The sequence below is a fragment of the Amia ocellicauda genome, chromosome 9 (genome assembly GCF_036373705.1).
Source record: "Amia ocellicauda isolate fAmiCal2 chromosome 9, fAmiCal2.hap1, whole genome shotgun sequence".
In the NCBI taxonomy this organism is placed as follows: Eukaryota; Metazoa; Chordata; class Actinopteri; order Amiiformes; family Amiidae; genus Amia; species Amia ocellicauda.
In genome coordinates, this window is record NC_089858.1 from 14,991,600 (window position 1) to 15,005,745 (window position 14,146).

At 42.4% G+C, this 14,146-nt stretch overlaps 1 protein-coding gene across 2 annotated transcripts in view; it reads right to left on the reverse strand.

Moving 5' to 3' along the window:
* Positions 1-14,146, reverse strand: part of slc6a2 (solute carrier family 6 member 2) — a 32,653-nt gene that overhangs the window by 18,244 nt on the left and 263 nt on the right. The window contains exons 1-4 of one of the 2 annotated variants that reach the window (XM_066713401.1): positions 6,490-6,588; positions 5,076-5,609; positions 3,204-3,335; positions 1,961-2,198 (exon numbers count right to left, since the gene is read on the reverse strand). In XM_066713401.1, the coding sequence (XP_066569498.1) occupies positions 1,961-2,198; positions 3,204-3,335; positions 5,076-5,373 (668 nt within the window). In that variant the 5' untranslated portion in view covers positions 5,374-5,609; positions 6,490-6,588. Of the gene's footprint in view, positions 1-1,960; positions 2,199-3,203; positions 3,336-5,075; positions 5,610-6,489; positions 6,589-14,146 lie in introns of those variants that run through there. The other variant, XM_066713402.1, reaches the window with a different exon arrangement.

The following is a 14,146-nucleotide window of genomic DNA, read 5'->3' on the forward strand; positions in this document are numbered from 1 at the left end:
TCAAATGAGACTAACCACGCTCTAATTAAAAGCCCTGTCTGAGCAGCCCTGTCTGCAGCGGCGCCTTAGTGTTTTATTATGAGTTAAGCTGATAACGGCAGACAGGTGGGCTCATTGAGGAAAATAGAATCCAACCAACCACAGAGTGCGCCCAGTCTCCCTGGGCTGCAGACCACTGCCATTCAGTTACGAAGACATCAATGAAAACTCTTTGTTTGAACAATGCATGTATTTTGGAAGTCACAGGAAACACAAAAAGCTTCCCTGTCTCCTTGTGTCCGGAGGGGTGCTTGCCAGTGTGTGTGTGGTGGAGGGGGTAGTTCTCCCTGCTCTTTCTTACACTGTCTTTAACCAAGGTCATCTGGGAACAAAGGGGCTCAGCGTAATTGCACAGGATTGAGCACTGTGGCACCAAGTTAAAATTAGTTACAAAATTAGCTCAGATTCAGAAGATGTTCTCAAAACTGCCACAGCAGCATTATTCAAATAACTGTACAAAAATGAAATCATAAAAAGAAAAAAAAACATCACAGAAAGGCAGAGAAATTAAAAAAGGCTTTCAGACCGTGCAAGAAACTGCCTCTGACGTACATTTTTACAGGTTTGTTTGTGGGATTTGGTTCTCGCTTTAGCAGAGTCAAAAGACCCTGCGTTGCCTGAGTCCCTCTCCACACGTTCTCTGGGGTGCATGACCAATCTTCACACAGGCAGGGCAACAATGGGCTGTCTTTGAAGTGCGACCGGCTCGGAAAATTGTAAATCTATCTACTTCAAACGCGGCTATCAAGCTTTTTTGATATGCTTACCAAGCCATGCATAGTTAGAGGAGGGATATTTTCAGAATACAGGGACACTCCTATAAAAAAGTTCTTATGACAGTGACCCACTTATACCTCACACTGTTTGACAAACGGGATGACTGTCAGTAACTATGCGTACCCCTCTGCAGCAGAACCCAGATGTTCAATTTTGTCAGACAAGATGGGGAAACATTATTGTTGGGGTGCTCTTAAAGCTGGACTGAAATTAAATTAAGTATCCGGATATAGAGAAATGGATGTAAACCCAAAATCACATGACTCCCTCATGTTAAACAACATATGCAATAGCCAACCTAGTGGATCATTAACACTGCTGGACCTTCAGGTTTTAAGGCGGACCTCGCACCTTCCTGTGCCTGTGACTGTCTAAATAAATAGCAGCTTCACAGTTGCTGCCAACAGTTTCCTTCCCTTGTTTTCACAGCAAACAGGAGATCAGACTTTCTAACGGATCAAAAAACCTGTCTCTGTACTTGACGGAAAACCCCAAAACCTCATCACCTGGCCCCAGTTAATGAAGAAACTGAAGATTGTGAAGATTGGACTGCATTTCTGTGACACTCCTGCCCCCTTTCCCCTGCTTAACCAGAGATTACTGAAATGGAAAACAAATTAGACAACTACACAAAGACCCTAACACTGTTGCCTAATGGCCTGGGGAGATCAGCCAGGCTTCTATTGCATGCTTGCACAGGTGCACTATGAGTTGTGCAGAGATTTCAGGTTTTAACACAACACTCCCACTGAGACTGCTGTGCCACTGACACACTAACTGTGCAGCGGTCAGTGCTTTGAATTTCCATGTCCTCAAGACAGTCTGAGTTCAATAAAAAACACAACAACAGCAAAGATACGTGTGTGACTTCAAACCTGCTGTTCAGCTGCACAGACTGAAGCGCCTGAGCTAGACTTTTAGATGTGGCTCTTGAAAGAGTATCAGATGGTATTCAATAAATAACACACAAACGAATATCTACACACAAATCATTATAATTCAATAAATTAAAGTGTTTTCAGTTAGTCAAGGCGAAATGGCAAGGAAACACGGCTGAACACCAGTTTTCTGCTCACTGTCAGGCCCTAGCGTTTCTGTGCTGTGACAGGAGGGGAACCAAAGCAGGGCTGGGTGCCATACTCACTCATAGAACTGTGCCGCGGGTGTGAGCTTGATCTTGGAGTATTTGGTGCCGTTGCTCAGGGAGGAGGCGTTGAAGATGTTGGGGTTGGTGCAGTTTTCATTGTTCCAGGGGTGTCCGCACTTCATCCAGGGCAGCTCATGAGTAAAGGAGGAGTAGAGGTAGTACAGTGACCAAGCTATGATGACGTTGTAGTAGAAGCCGACATACAGGGCTATGATGATCACAGTGTAACCCACGCCTGTGAAAGACACAACACAACAGCAACCAAGACAGAATAAAATGACTGCAAAAACGTCAGCATAGAAATATGAAAAAGCACGTTTTGATGCATGACTGGGCAGAGACTCCTGTTCCTTTTCACTGCTCTGTGCTTTATCAGAACAGTGTCACTTGCAGTGGGGTCACATCAGCATGCAGTTAATAGGTTTCAGACAAAGACACCTATACTATTCTGTGCTTTCTGCACTCACACCTCTCAGAGGAACCTAGTGCTTCACATGACGGGTCGTTTTGAATTAAACATGATAAAGGACAGAGCTGATCAGCTTTGCAGCGATTGTGCAAGAGTCTCTTTTTTTACTGGGCATTTCATTTCACACTCTTGTTCTGTTTTAATTGTGACGCTGTTCCACCTACAGTGATTGCATAAAACATTTTACAGACCACCAAATGTTGCTATTCAGAAAAAAAAAACTGTAGTTTTTATCTCAATCCCGTCAAAACATACATATTGCAGATGAAAAATAAAATCCAGAAATAAGCCTTTTACGTGTTTAAGTGCTAATGTTTATCTCACATGTATTACTCCTTGTCACTAAAGAGCAAGTTTATGACTAAAGAAATGATCCTGCCAAAACACAATCACAGACAAGAGTTCGTGTTACATTTACAAATACTGAGATGATTCAGTAGGTTTGAGAGGTAACACTATCATTCACACAAACAGAAATGCACTCATGAAACCAAGTCACATGGCATAATTCCCTAAAAGAAGAATTTACATAGCAGGGGATACACTATATATTGTACACGCTATATAGAATCCTGGGAACATTTGGTTCTCCATACGCACCAGCTCTTTAACAGTATAATGAAAATGTATTACAATCCATGCCAGTTAATGTATTGATAGTTAGATATTTATTAAATGGTAGGTGCTCATGCTGTTGGCGTGCAGTCTTCAGCACAGCCCTCCTAAAGGCCTCCGGCCAGGTGCTGTCCACGTCCCTCTGTGAGTGCTCACCTTTAAACACCGGGCAGATTTTCCAAACTGTAGCAGCCCCCTCTCGGTTGTACTGACCCAGAGCCAGCTCCATGTAGAACAGAGGCATCCCAGCGATCACCAGAAACAGGACATAAGGAATCAGAAAAGCACCTGTAACACACACAGGGACTCTTTTGGTTCAGTGTTCAGTACACAAAACACCACACAAGAGAAATACTACAAAAGCTTCTTAGTGAGAATGCATTTGATCTTATGTAGATTAAAAAAACTGACCCAAACAGTACTCACCTTTGTGTGGCCATTCCTTCACCAGAAAAGAGCTCTCGGTAGAGGCTGACAGATCTGCTGACAGATACTAGAGCAAGGTGCTCTCAGTTTCCAAAATACTGCCTCTACACAAACCGTCACTCATTTGCTAGGTTTTTCTCGCACTTCACAGGCTGCTAGCTTACAAAAATAACTCACCTAGCTCCTTTCTGTTCTTTTTATAAGACATAATGTTCTATTTTTGTAGAAATTAGCTCAGCTATTCAAACGCTTAAAAGATTAAATATTTTTCTTGCTCTAATTTTATTGTTTTCAATACTATTAAGCTGGATTTAGTGGGCTGCCACCCAGTAAGGTGTTTTTAGATTTGCCCTCCAAATATGTTTTTACCACAAGTGGGATCTTTTGTGTGTGTGTTTGTGGGGGGGTATGTTTTAATGTTCCTCCATCTAATGTCAGGGACCATCACCGTTAATTATCACCCCCCACCTATGAGGGCTGTCGCGTCATCCCCACCCAAGAGTTGATGACACAGTACCCCCCAGTTCGGCCGGAGAGGGGCCCCCACTAGAGGGAAGACCACAGCTAACAGGACCATCTAAGAACTTTCTGATCTTCTTGCTGCCTGTCTGATAGAATTACACTGCCTGGAGGGGAGGCAGCCCTCAGGCCTGGGCCTTAAGCCCACAGAGATATATTTTCTCCAAATAATGACTATAATGACTACTAAATAATCTACTACCCTAAAGGAGTTTTTGTTTTTTTCTATTTTCCATGACAAACAGTTTAATTGTTTATTTGTCTATGTGTTTATTTTCAAGCTGTGAAGGATGCTTTACTAAATAAAAATTGGTTGATGATTGATTGATTGATTAAATACAAATATGATAGTTTAAGCAGTATAAGTGCAGCAAAACTTGGAGGGAAAACCCTTAATAGATTTCCATGAAAAAGGAGGTGTGCAAATACATTTATAGGATTAGAGCTTATTACACATTTTCCCAAGGCACTACCAGTACCAATGCAACAGTTATACGCACCTTGTTTTTATTCGATTTTATTTTATTCACTTCTACACATTTTCTATAAGTTTTTCACGTTCTCTCTGATTTACATCCTTCTTTCAGCTGAAGTACAGACACAAATGGCTTGATTTCAAACAATACGCAAGCACAAAATCCCATTGACTTTCTATTGATCTACGCCTGCGTGTAGCACTTAAACTCAGCCCAGTCACATGTTAAGGCACAGCAGCCAGTGACCATCATGCCCGGATCAGGCGTCCAGGCAACATGTTGAACTAACCCACTTAAACACTTTTTATGCACTTAGGTATTTCCCCATTCTTGCCCCCAAATAAGCTCCTGGAAAATAGTGGCATTGCACACCTCAGCACTATTTCGGACTTAATGTCTTGGCAGTACAGTAGCCTACTACCCAGTTGGAAAAACAAACAGAACAGCTAAAAACAAAGTTGATCTAGGCTACTTAACTACTGTAAATATTTTGCAAACATTATTCGTTTCTTTTCAATCACTATAAAAGTGCAACTGCATTAGGACAATAACTTTCACGGACAGTGTAACCATGAAGATGAATTGTAACAATCAAACACACGCTCACCTCCCCCGTTCTTATAACACAGGTAGGGGAACCTCCACACGTTGGCCAGGTCCACCGCGAAGCCGATGACGGACAGGAGAAAGTCGATCTTCTTCCCCCAGGTCTCCCTGCCGTCGTCCTCGGTGTGGTTGGGCAGGTATGGCATGCGGGGGGAGGCGATGATTGCGGAGCTGGTGTACTGGACCCCATTCTGATCCTTCACCAGGATCAACTCCACGTCCTTTTTCTCCACGTTGATGTAGCGCTTGAAAGGGGCCACGGAGGTAAGCGTGTGGTCGGCCAGGACCTGCACGTTCATCCTCTCCAGGACCCGCAGCCCTGGCGCCTGCGCCTGCGCTCACAGCCTCGGATACGGAGAGGGTGCGAAGGGCTGGCAGGGATGGTGATGGCGCTGGGATCGATGATGGTGGTGATGGTGCTGAGGATGATGGTGGTGGTGGAGATGGAGATGATGGCACTGAGGAAGGAACACAGTCCACACGGGATAGGTTTCTTCTCTTGGAGAACTGGAGTGCTGCCTGCCGTGCTCATCAGCTGGAGAGGGGACATGGGACACAAAGTAAGAATGATAACTCTTAGGTGTGCACAAGTTAAATGCCATGCACTCCGTTTTTATCCCAGACTCATCATTATTACACAGTATTCTACATATACATACCAAATCCCATCAAAGTGTGGTCCACAAAACTATCTGCACAAGATTGTCGCTCTGAAAGTTATATTACTAGTGGTATTAATAAATCACTCAAAAGTGCTATTTTGTCTCACACACACGAATACACACACATATGAGCTACTCATTGATGTCACAGCACTGGGTAATCCCGATTAAAAACAATAATCCAGAACTGGACACAATACAACAAAGTTATTGCTAAAGTCTAAAACAACTTTGCCTCCATGACAACAGGTAATATGTCTACAAAACCTTTACTCTAAGGCACCGTACTTATAGCAAACATTTACATCCCTGACAATCACTTCCACAAGCACAGCAGTAGGACGCATCAGATTCTGTCACTTGGCAGATGAAGGAGAGAGAGAGAGAGAGAGAGAGAGAGAGAGAGAGAGAGAGAGAGAGAGAGAGAGACAAAGATAAAGCAAGAACATTGACTTTGCCAACAAAATGACAATTAACGAAGTAAGAAATGTGAATGAATTAGTTAGTTAGTGGGTTGTAAAGCGATGCTAATTGCATGAGAGAGAGACCGGACCATACTTGACCATGCGAAGGTAAAGCGCAGCAGTAATGGCATAGAGAGAGAGAGAGAGAGAGAGAGAGAGGGAGAGGGAGAGAGAGAGAGAGAGAGAGAGGGGGAGAGAGGGAGAGGGAGAGAGAGAGAGATAGAGAGAGGGAGAGGGAGAGGGAGAGAGAGAGAGAGAGGGAGAGAGGGAGAGGGAGAGAGGACCATACTTGACAAGAGCCGCGCCGCTGCTGCTGTCAGCTGCAGGAGTCTGAGGAGTTTCAGCTCCGTCTGGAGAAACTTTAAGACTCGCCCGCCGAGGAGCTGGAGGCGATGTCAATTGGGAGCTTTTAAACCGGGCTGCCTCTCTCCACGTGATATTTTATAATTGCACATTTCTTACCCCCCCTCTCCCCACCCTCCCTCTCTCTCTAGCTTAACACTGCCGCCGCTTGCCTGGACAGCGTGTTCATTTCACACCGCCGCTTATTGTGCACCTCTGCTTAGGGATTTTACTGAAAAGCGTAAATTGGAAAGTAGGTACACAGTGTCAGTGCACAGTACACAACACCCCAAACCTCCCATAGTCTCCAACAATGGCATCGCTGCATAGCCTTCCTCACGATTAAAATCGCACAAGAGCAGTGAGCAGTTCTGTATAAAAAGGGGGATCCAATCATATAGTCTGCATGCAAGTGTTCATTGTATTGTGTTTCAATGATATCCCTATAATACATATGAAAATATATGGTGAAGTTAAATTTTACAATGTAATTTCGGCATATATAATACATATATGGATTACAGACTGAAAAATATATAAAACATATCTTAAATATACAAAAAAGGGAGCAATATTAGATTATTAAAAATATAAGCATCATACATTTCTACCAGGTAACACTGTATGTTTGTTCCGTATAGGTTATTACTACTATAACACGATTATTATTATTATTATTATTATTATTATTATTATTATTATTATTATTATTATTAACTGTACAATTATATTTTTTCTTTCTCATGCAGTTCGTTTATCTAGTCTCCCCCACCACTCCAAATGCAATGAATTAAAGTTTTCCAAGAAACAGTGAAAACGTTGTGTTCCTGTGCAATTCAACTGTTCATTGGCTTGGGTCAATTGCAAGCCTCCCTTTCTCATAGCAGGGTCCTTAAGATCTTGTTATTAGATTAAATATTTATTTATTCTCTTAAGCTCTTAAGTCCTTGTACACAACCTGAACTGGTTTTGTGTGGCATACGCTGCCATACTGGCGATGATCAAATTATATTCAAAGCAGAGCACCTGGCTAACCGAGCTGCAGAGTTGTTTTTTCGTTTGTTGTTTAATTTTCTTCCTTTAATGGCACAACTTGAACAGGTCACAAACACTACTGACCTTCATAGTTTTGATTTGCATTATATTACAATAAATGCATACATATTTATAGCCTGCAAACAATTTAGTTTAGCCAAAATATTTAATAAAAATCTCGAAAGCTTGAGACAATAATTCAAATGAATAGATATGTAACACAATCAAAAGATCTGAGTGTGATGGTAACACCTCAATGTTAACAGGATGGCATGACAGCCGGGCTGCAGGCAGGGAAGCACTATGCAACTCTGATAATAATGGGCATCCCAGGACACCTTAAAGACGGTCAGGAGACTAACACTCAGGGGTCTCTCCACCCTCATGCTCCTCCTTCACACTTCATACACCAAACATGGCCACTAAAATACTAAAATAAACAAAGAAATCTGCCCCATGCCTAACTGGACAGGAGGCAGTGGTGGGTGCTGTCTTTGGAGGTGAAGACTGTGATATTGTACCAGCTCTTCTATGCACCTGACTTTCGAGCTGCCGCGCTTCTCTGTCTCTCCTATCTGTAGATACCCCCCACCCCCCAGGCCAGGGTGCAGTGTCATTAGTGCGTTTTGTCAGAGTAACCGCTGATGTCCAGCACAGAGCTGAAATGCTGATTCCTCTCAACCCGCGGGGCGTTGTTTGCATTTGGCCAGTTCTTGATCTTCCTAGATGAGCTTAATGAGACATGAAAACTCTCTGCAAGAAGAACAGCCGTTTTAGAGGGGCATGGCGTTTTATAAATCACAGAAGACCTTATGCTTTGAGTCTGCTTTGCTTTTCAGCTCACATCACTGTCAAGTTAGCATTTTCATTACCATCACACCCGCAGGGCTCACACAGTTGTCTTTAAGGTGAGACAGAGTTAGTGGTCTTTGTATGAAAACGAACCGCACGGGACAAACATGTTACTTGTTGTTGTGATTCAGTCTGCGAGGCTTCATAAGTGTCTCGAACTGTTTTTAAAAGGTCATATTAATCTTGACTGAATAATTCAATTATTTGTTCACTTGTGTAATTGAAATGTTGATCATCTCTATCCTCCTGTGTTGGAGCTTTATACCTGATACAGAGCAGTGCAGGTTTAACAACAGCAACAAGAAATGGTTAGATGGTTGGATCAGACAGCTGTGAGAAAAAGCTTAATAGATTTGCAAGAGATCCTTCCTATTTTATAGGGTAAAGAAAAAAGCTTGTATTGTTCTGAAAGGAGACGGCAAAGTTTTATAACTGTACCACAAGCTGCCGAGTGGAAACTTTAACGCAGCCTTGTGGGACCGTTTCCATGAACTGCTGGGGGCAGGTCCTTCGTGTGAAGTCCACTGAAGCCCTCCCCATTTCCCCTACGTTTAGCTGCACCTCAGTGTGGCCGTGCCGGGCCAGGGCGTTTCCACTAGGGCTCAGCTGCTCCTCCGCCTGTCCCGGACTAGTTTCAGGAGCGCAGTTTCGCACATGGTATCGGCTGAGTCCCAGACCGGTCCGGGGCACGTACTGTGACGTCACTGACGAAGCGCCACTGCATTTGGAAATTGTAACTACAGTAATGGCAGCCGCTGTCATTAGACAGATGTACTGGAAACTTTTCCAAGGAAGGAATATGTGTGTTTGCCTTGGGAAAGCCATTCACCTGGAGCAGTTATTAATGCAGGGTGGAAAAGTGCCGCACAGGATTAATTGCTTGAGCAGAAAGACATTTAAGAGTGTTTGAAAAGATCTCGAAAATCCTGCCGGAGAAAGGACCGCATCGGACTGCAATACAATGTGCCCTGACGAAATACATTAATTTTATTTATTTATTTATTTATTTATTATAAATACATGCAAATATGAAATACTCTCGTGGATTTAAATTAAATGTCCCGATGTCTTGTAAATTCTCTGAAAACGATTTAAATGGCACGTTTTTTAGCTTTTCTTTTCTATCTTACAACTATTAAAAAACAGAGGGTAATTTTTGTGATCAATCGCGTGAAGAATCGTATATTTTATTTGTAATCCCTCATTATCGCTATATAACTATATGTTAATGGTAATCCATGTATAAACGCTTTACCGACTGCAGAAATACAAACCTTACAAAACTTAGCGATTAATACAACTGATCCACTCATACGGTGTCGAAGGTGTTTTTAAAGGAGTCCCATTCCCAAAAGCTGATGCCACCCGCGATGTTATTGAGGAGGTATACAGAGAAAACATGCTGAAGATCCTGTATTATAAAGTGTTTTGTTATAACTATATAATGTTGTATATTAATGTTGAAATAGCAAATTTGATTGATTAGTAAAAGGCCGACGAGGCAGTTATTGGAGATACACCCTTTCTTAATTGCTCTCACCGCTTCTGTTTTTCTGTGATAAGAGAAACCAATGCATCGCCCATGGGTTTATCCGTTTGTGAATTTCCCGTGCATCCTCTCAAAGCTGAATATGTTTCCTCATTAGTCTGGTTGGTATGCTGTACCAGGACCACACATCTGCTGCCAGGCTGGCCTCCTCCCTTGGGAAGGGCAGCCGACGACCCTTGCATCTTCTGAAGCTTTTTGATTGGACGACCGGCCACAACAGTCCACGTCATTTTTACATAAAAAGCTACACTTGTGTCAGTAAAGTGAAGTGTCGCTGAGGGAGCCGGCCTGATGGGACGACTTTTCCAGTTATTTCCAAGAAGGGTTCAACACATGCTAACACTGCATTTGTGGAAAAGCTGTTGGAGTAAGTTATGGATCCCAGAGTGCTGTAGCCGTATTCATATACACATGTATGAGTCTGTGACTGTCATACTGTGTATTTCATGATATAGATGTGTAGTTTAAACCCAGCGCACTGTATTTAATAATGCAGCGCAGTTCATCCTCCCACAGACAAAAAATAAGGGACAATATCTGGGATACTTACATTAAGCTGTATTGTCAGTGTTATCGGATCATGATACAGGGTAGTAACACGGTTATTTACGATGCGCTGGTGAACAAAATAAACCAGATGAAATGTTAAGTGATGTCATTTGTTTTATATATTGTTTCAATGTTTCTACTTTTGAATATCTGGTATAACTTATACTATAAGACTGTGTTAGATATCGTTAACACGTTTCAGCCCAAAGTTTGCTGCACTTTAATGTTAAGAGTTTAAAACACTAAATCCCAGAGACACTTATACTGTATTGAATAAAATGCATGCATTCGTCACCGCGCACACAGTTCATTATGAATATACTTTGTATGAGTGGATACATTTTCATTCATTTTGTGGCGTATTTTTAGTTGAATACTTAAAGAACAACGACTATAGGCTATAATAATTAAATCATGCGCAAACCAACCCGGGACACGTGACTCGGGCGCTGGATTCGGCGTCACACCGCATTTGTGCCAGTGGCGGAAGAAACTGCCCAGGTAATGACCAGTTCATTGACAAACAATATTCAATTTCTGTCCAATCTGTGTCCGCATTCTCTCTCCATCATTATAATCTCGCTGTAACACGTCTTTCCTGACACGGAAGCTGCGCTCAGTCGTCTCTCATCGCTGCCATTGGCCAACAACTAACTAGTTATTGACGTGTGAGACATATTGTCACTGTAGTGTCTCTGACAGAGGGCTGTTTGCTGCTGATTTCGCTCATTTTTAAGCAAACCTCTTTCACTGGCGCGTCTCTGCTGGTATTTTAAACATGGCGGCTGCGCTCCGGCAAATCACGTTCTGTGGTGACGTCTTCACCCGCCCCGGCCCTGACGTCACGGGTTCTTTGGTTCCAGACCAGCAGGTTTTTGGGGCCAGAAAAAGCGGCTCCGTGCGGGTCTTCTGCGGGAAAAGCGCAAACAGTGTCTTGCTAGGGCAGCTGTACCTCACGACAATGAGTGCAAACGCTGCCGGGCACTGTGTAGGGGCACAGTTACAGCCCGGCCACACGGAGGTGCACCTGGACACGGCCGGTGGAAACGGGGTGTGTTGTGTGAAGGCCCTCAAACCAAGCACACATGATCTGGTTAAATTAAACCACCTTATTGCTCCTCAAAAATCAGGAAAACGGAAATAAAAAATAAATTCTTGTTACACAATCTGTCTTTTAGAATATATATATTTCCCCAGTGTCCCCCACGTTCTCTCTTTGCCTAACTAGTCTTTCATCACCTTTATAATAAATACATACATATACATATACATATAAAATACATTAATCCATAGATTGATAAATCAACAAATAAAACAATAACAATTAGATGTATTGTACAAATACAGAAGTGTGTCCCTTCAGAGCTGACCTGTGTGGACATCTATGGGCAGCATGGTGGAGTGTAAACCAAGACGGGAAAGACAACAGAATACATGCCAATTTAAGCTCTGAAAATGACCGCGGATAACGAATTGGTTGCTATGGGCTGTATCGGATCAATGGCATTACGCAGCTGTGAATCTCGTCTGCCTGCTGCCTGCAATGCAAATGAGAAAGTGTGAGAGAGGTCTGAGGAGGGGTGGGGCGGGGGGGGCTCCAGTTAATGCACATCTGTTTCGAAACTGTTTCTATTTAAGTGGCGCCAGGCCTCTCTCACCTCGCTGCAGTGCGGTCCTACTGTGGGACAACAGCACCAAACGAGGGGTGTGACCCCAGCAGAGGGCCAGAAGCACAGCTGACAATCCCCCATGTCCGAAACGCAGTGGCGGTTGGCTACAGCTCAACCACAGAATGACTATCGACAGCAGCCTTGATGGTTTACTGAGCTCTTCTAATGATTTTTGCCGTCATTCACAGCTCATGAAATGATTCCAAGCAACTTTTGATTAATTTTTATGTCAGAGTTCTTTTTAAGCATAACAAACGAATATAAAAGCATTTTGATATAAGAGTTGATGTTAAGTTACACTTCCGGGGCTGCAGTCTCAGGCTCTAGCCGAGATGGCCAACTGACCGCAGCCCAGTGAGAGGCAGAAAATGTTGCACCTCCGTGTGAGAAGGCCACTGGGTGTGAGAACCTGGGGGGAATCTTTCACACCTGGAAGTCAACTCTGCCAGCCAGCTTCCTTCAATAATATTTGTATTCGGCTGCTGTTTGAAACCATACATCCTGGAATTAGATGCATTGTTTTTGTTTGTTTTTTCTACAATGTTTTTTCGTTGTTGGTTTTGTGTGATTATTGTATTGAATGGTGTTCAAGTATTCTCCACTTTGAACTAAGAGCTATTATTGCTTTGTGTTAAGCCACTGCCATTGTGCGGGGCAGGGTCACTGTACAAATTTCTCATGAAAAGCTGGAGCAAGGAGAAAATCCTGCTTTATTTAAAAAACGACAACAAAAAACAACATTCTGGATAGCATCATAATATGTCGATTAGAGATTTAAACAGGCACTAGTGACCTTTACTTTACATGAGCTTTTTAGCTCTCTTGCTTTTTTAAGAGGGTTATAAAGCAGCAGGCAATTGGATTCGTATTGTGAGGTTGTGGTGAAATGAAACCAGATTAGCCACTGCTGATTGTCTGCAATTTGACTAGACAGGCTTTCCCCAGGCAGGGATGAAATGGATACAGCAAGATGTAGACACTAAAAACAGGCTTAATTGATTCTCTGTAACCTTATCAATTCAGATTAAGTAAAATGAAACTGATACACTGACTTTCTCTTAAAAAGGTTAGGACAAATCAAAACTAGCAATAATAGCACAGTAAATAATCAACTGCACTATTTCACAGGTTTTTGTTGATTTTGAAAGCATCGCAGCTCACTGACATGAGGATCTTTGTAGCATCCAAATACAGAACATCAGGTGTGCCACTGAAATACATCAAGAAATCACACTGCAGCTGTCCCAGCTCCGATCCATGCGTGCTTCCTGCTCTAGATATTAACGCAAAGCTTACTGCCTCTCTCATCAGTCACAGAACCACACTGCAGAGCAGTGCTCAGTTTGGTGCAATCTAGGAACATCTGGGAACAATGACTTTATAATTTATACAGTGTAAGCTATTAAAAATGAGCTGGTGATTCACTTGTTCCCATTCTGAAAGTGTTGTGATCTTTGAAATACAATTGTCTGTACAATGCATATTGTTTGAATATGTCTTGTGTTTAAATTGTTTGACATGTGTACACACACACACACACACAACCACTACCCTCCCACACCACACACACACACACACACATACACATATATACATACATACATAGTCAAGCATAAACTGGGGTTTTCTTTCGTGGTTCCGAATCAAATCTCTATGTTAAATAAATCTGCTCCTACATTTAAAACCCATAAAAACAAAATTCGTTCTTAAAAGCACAATAAAATCAGGATTATATTTTTGCCAATCTTGTAGAAAGTGCTGTTCTTTAATTTGCACAGGAAGTACATTGTGCTGAATACAAAAGAAAGTTATTGGTGATTAAAAATAAAAATAAGTCAGAAAGCAGAAAGTTGCCTGAAGTTTTGTTGCAAAAACATATTTTGTCATAGCCTCATTAGTCATTTCTACATCCAATGCTTCTGGAAAATGCCACACAAAAAGAATCAAAC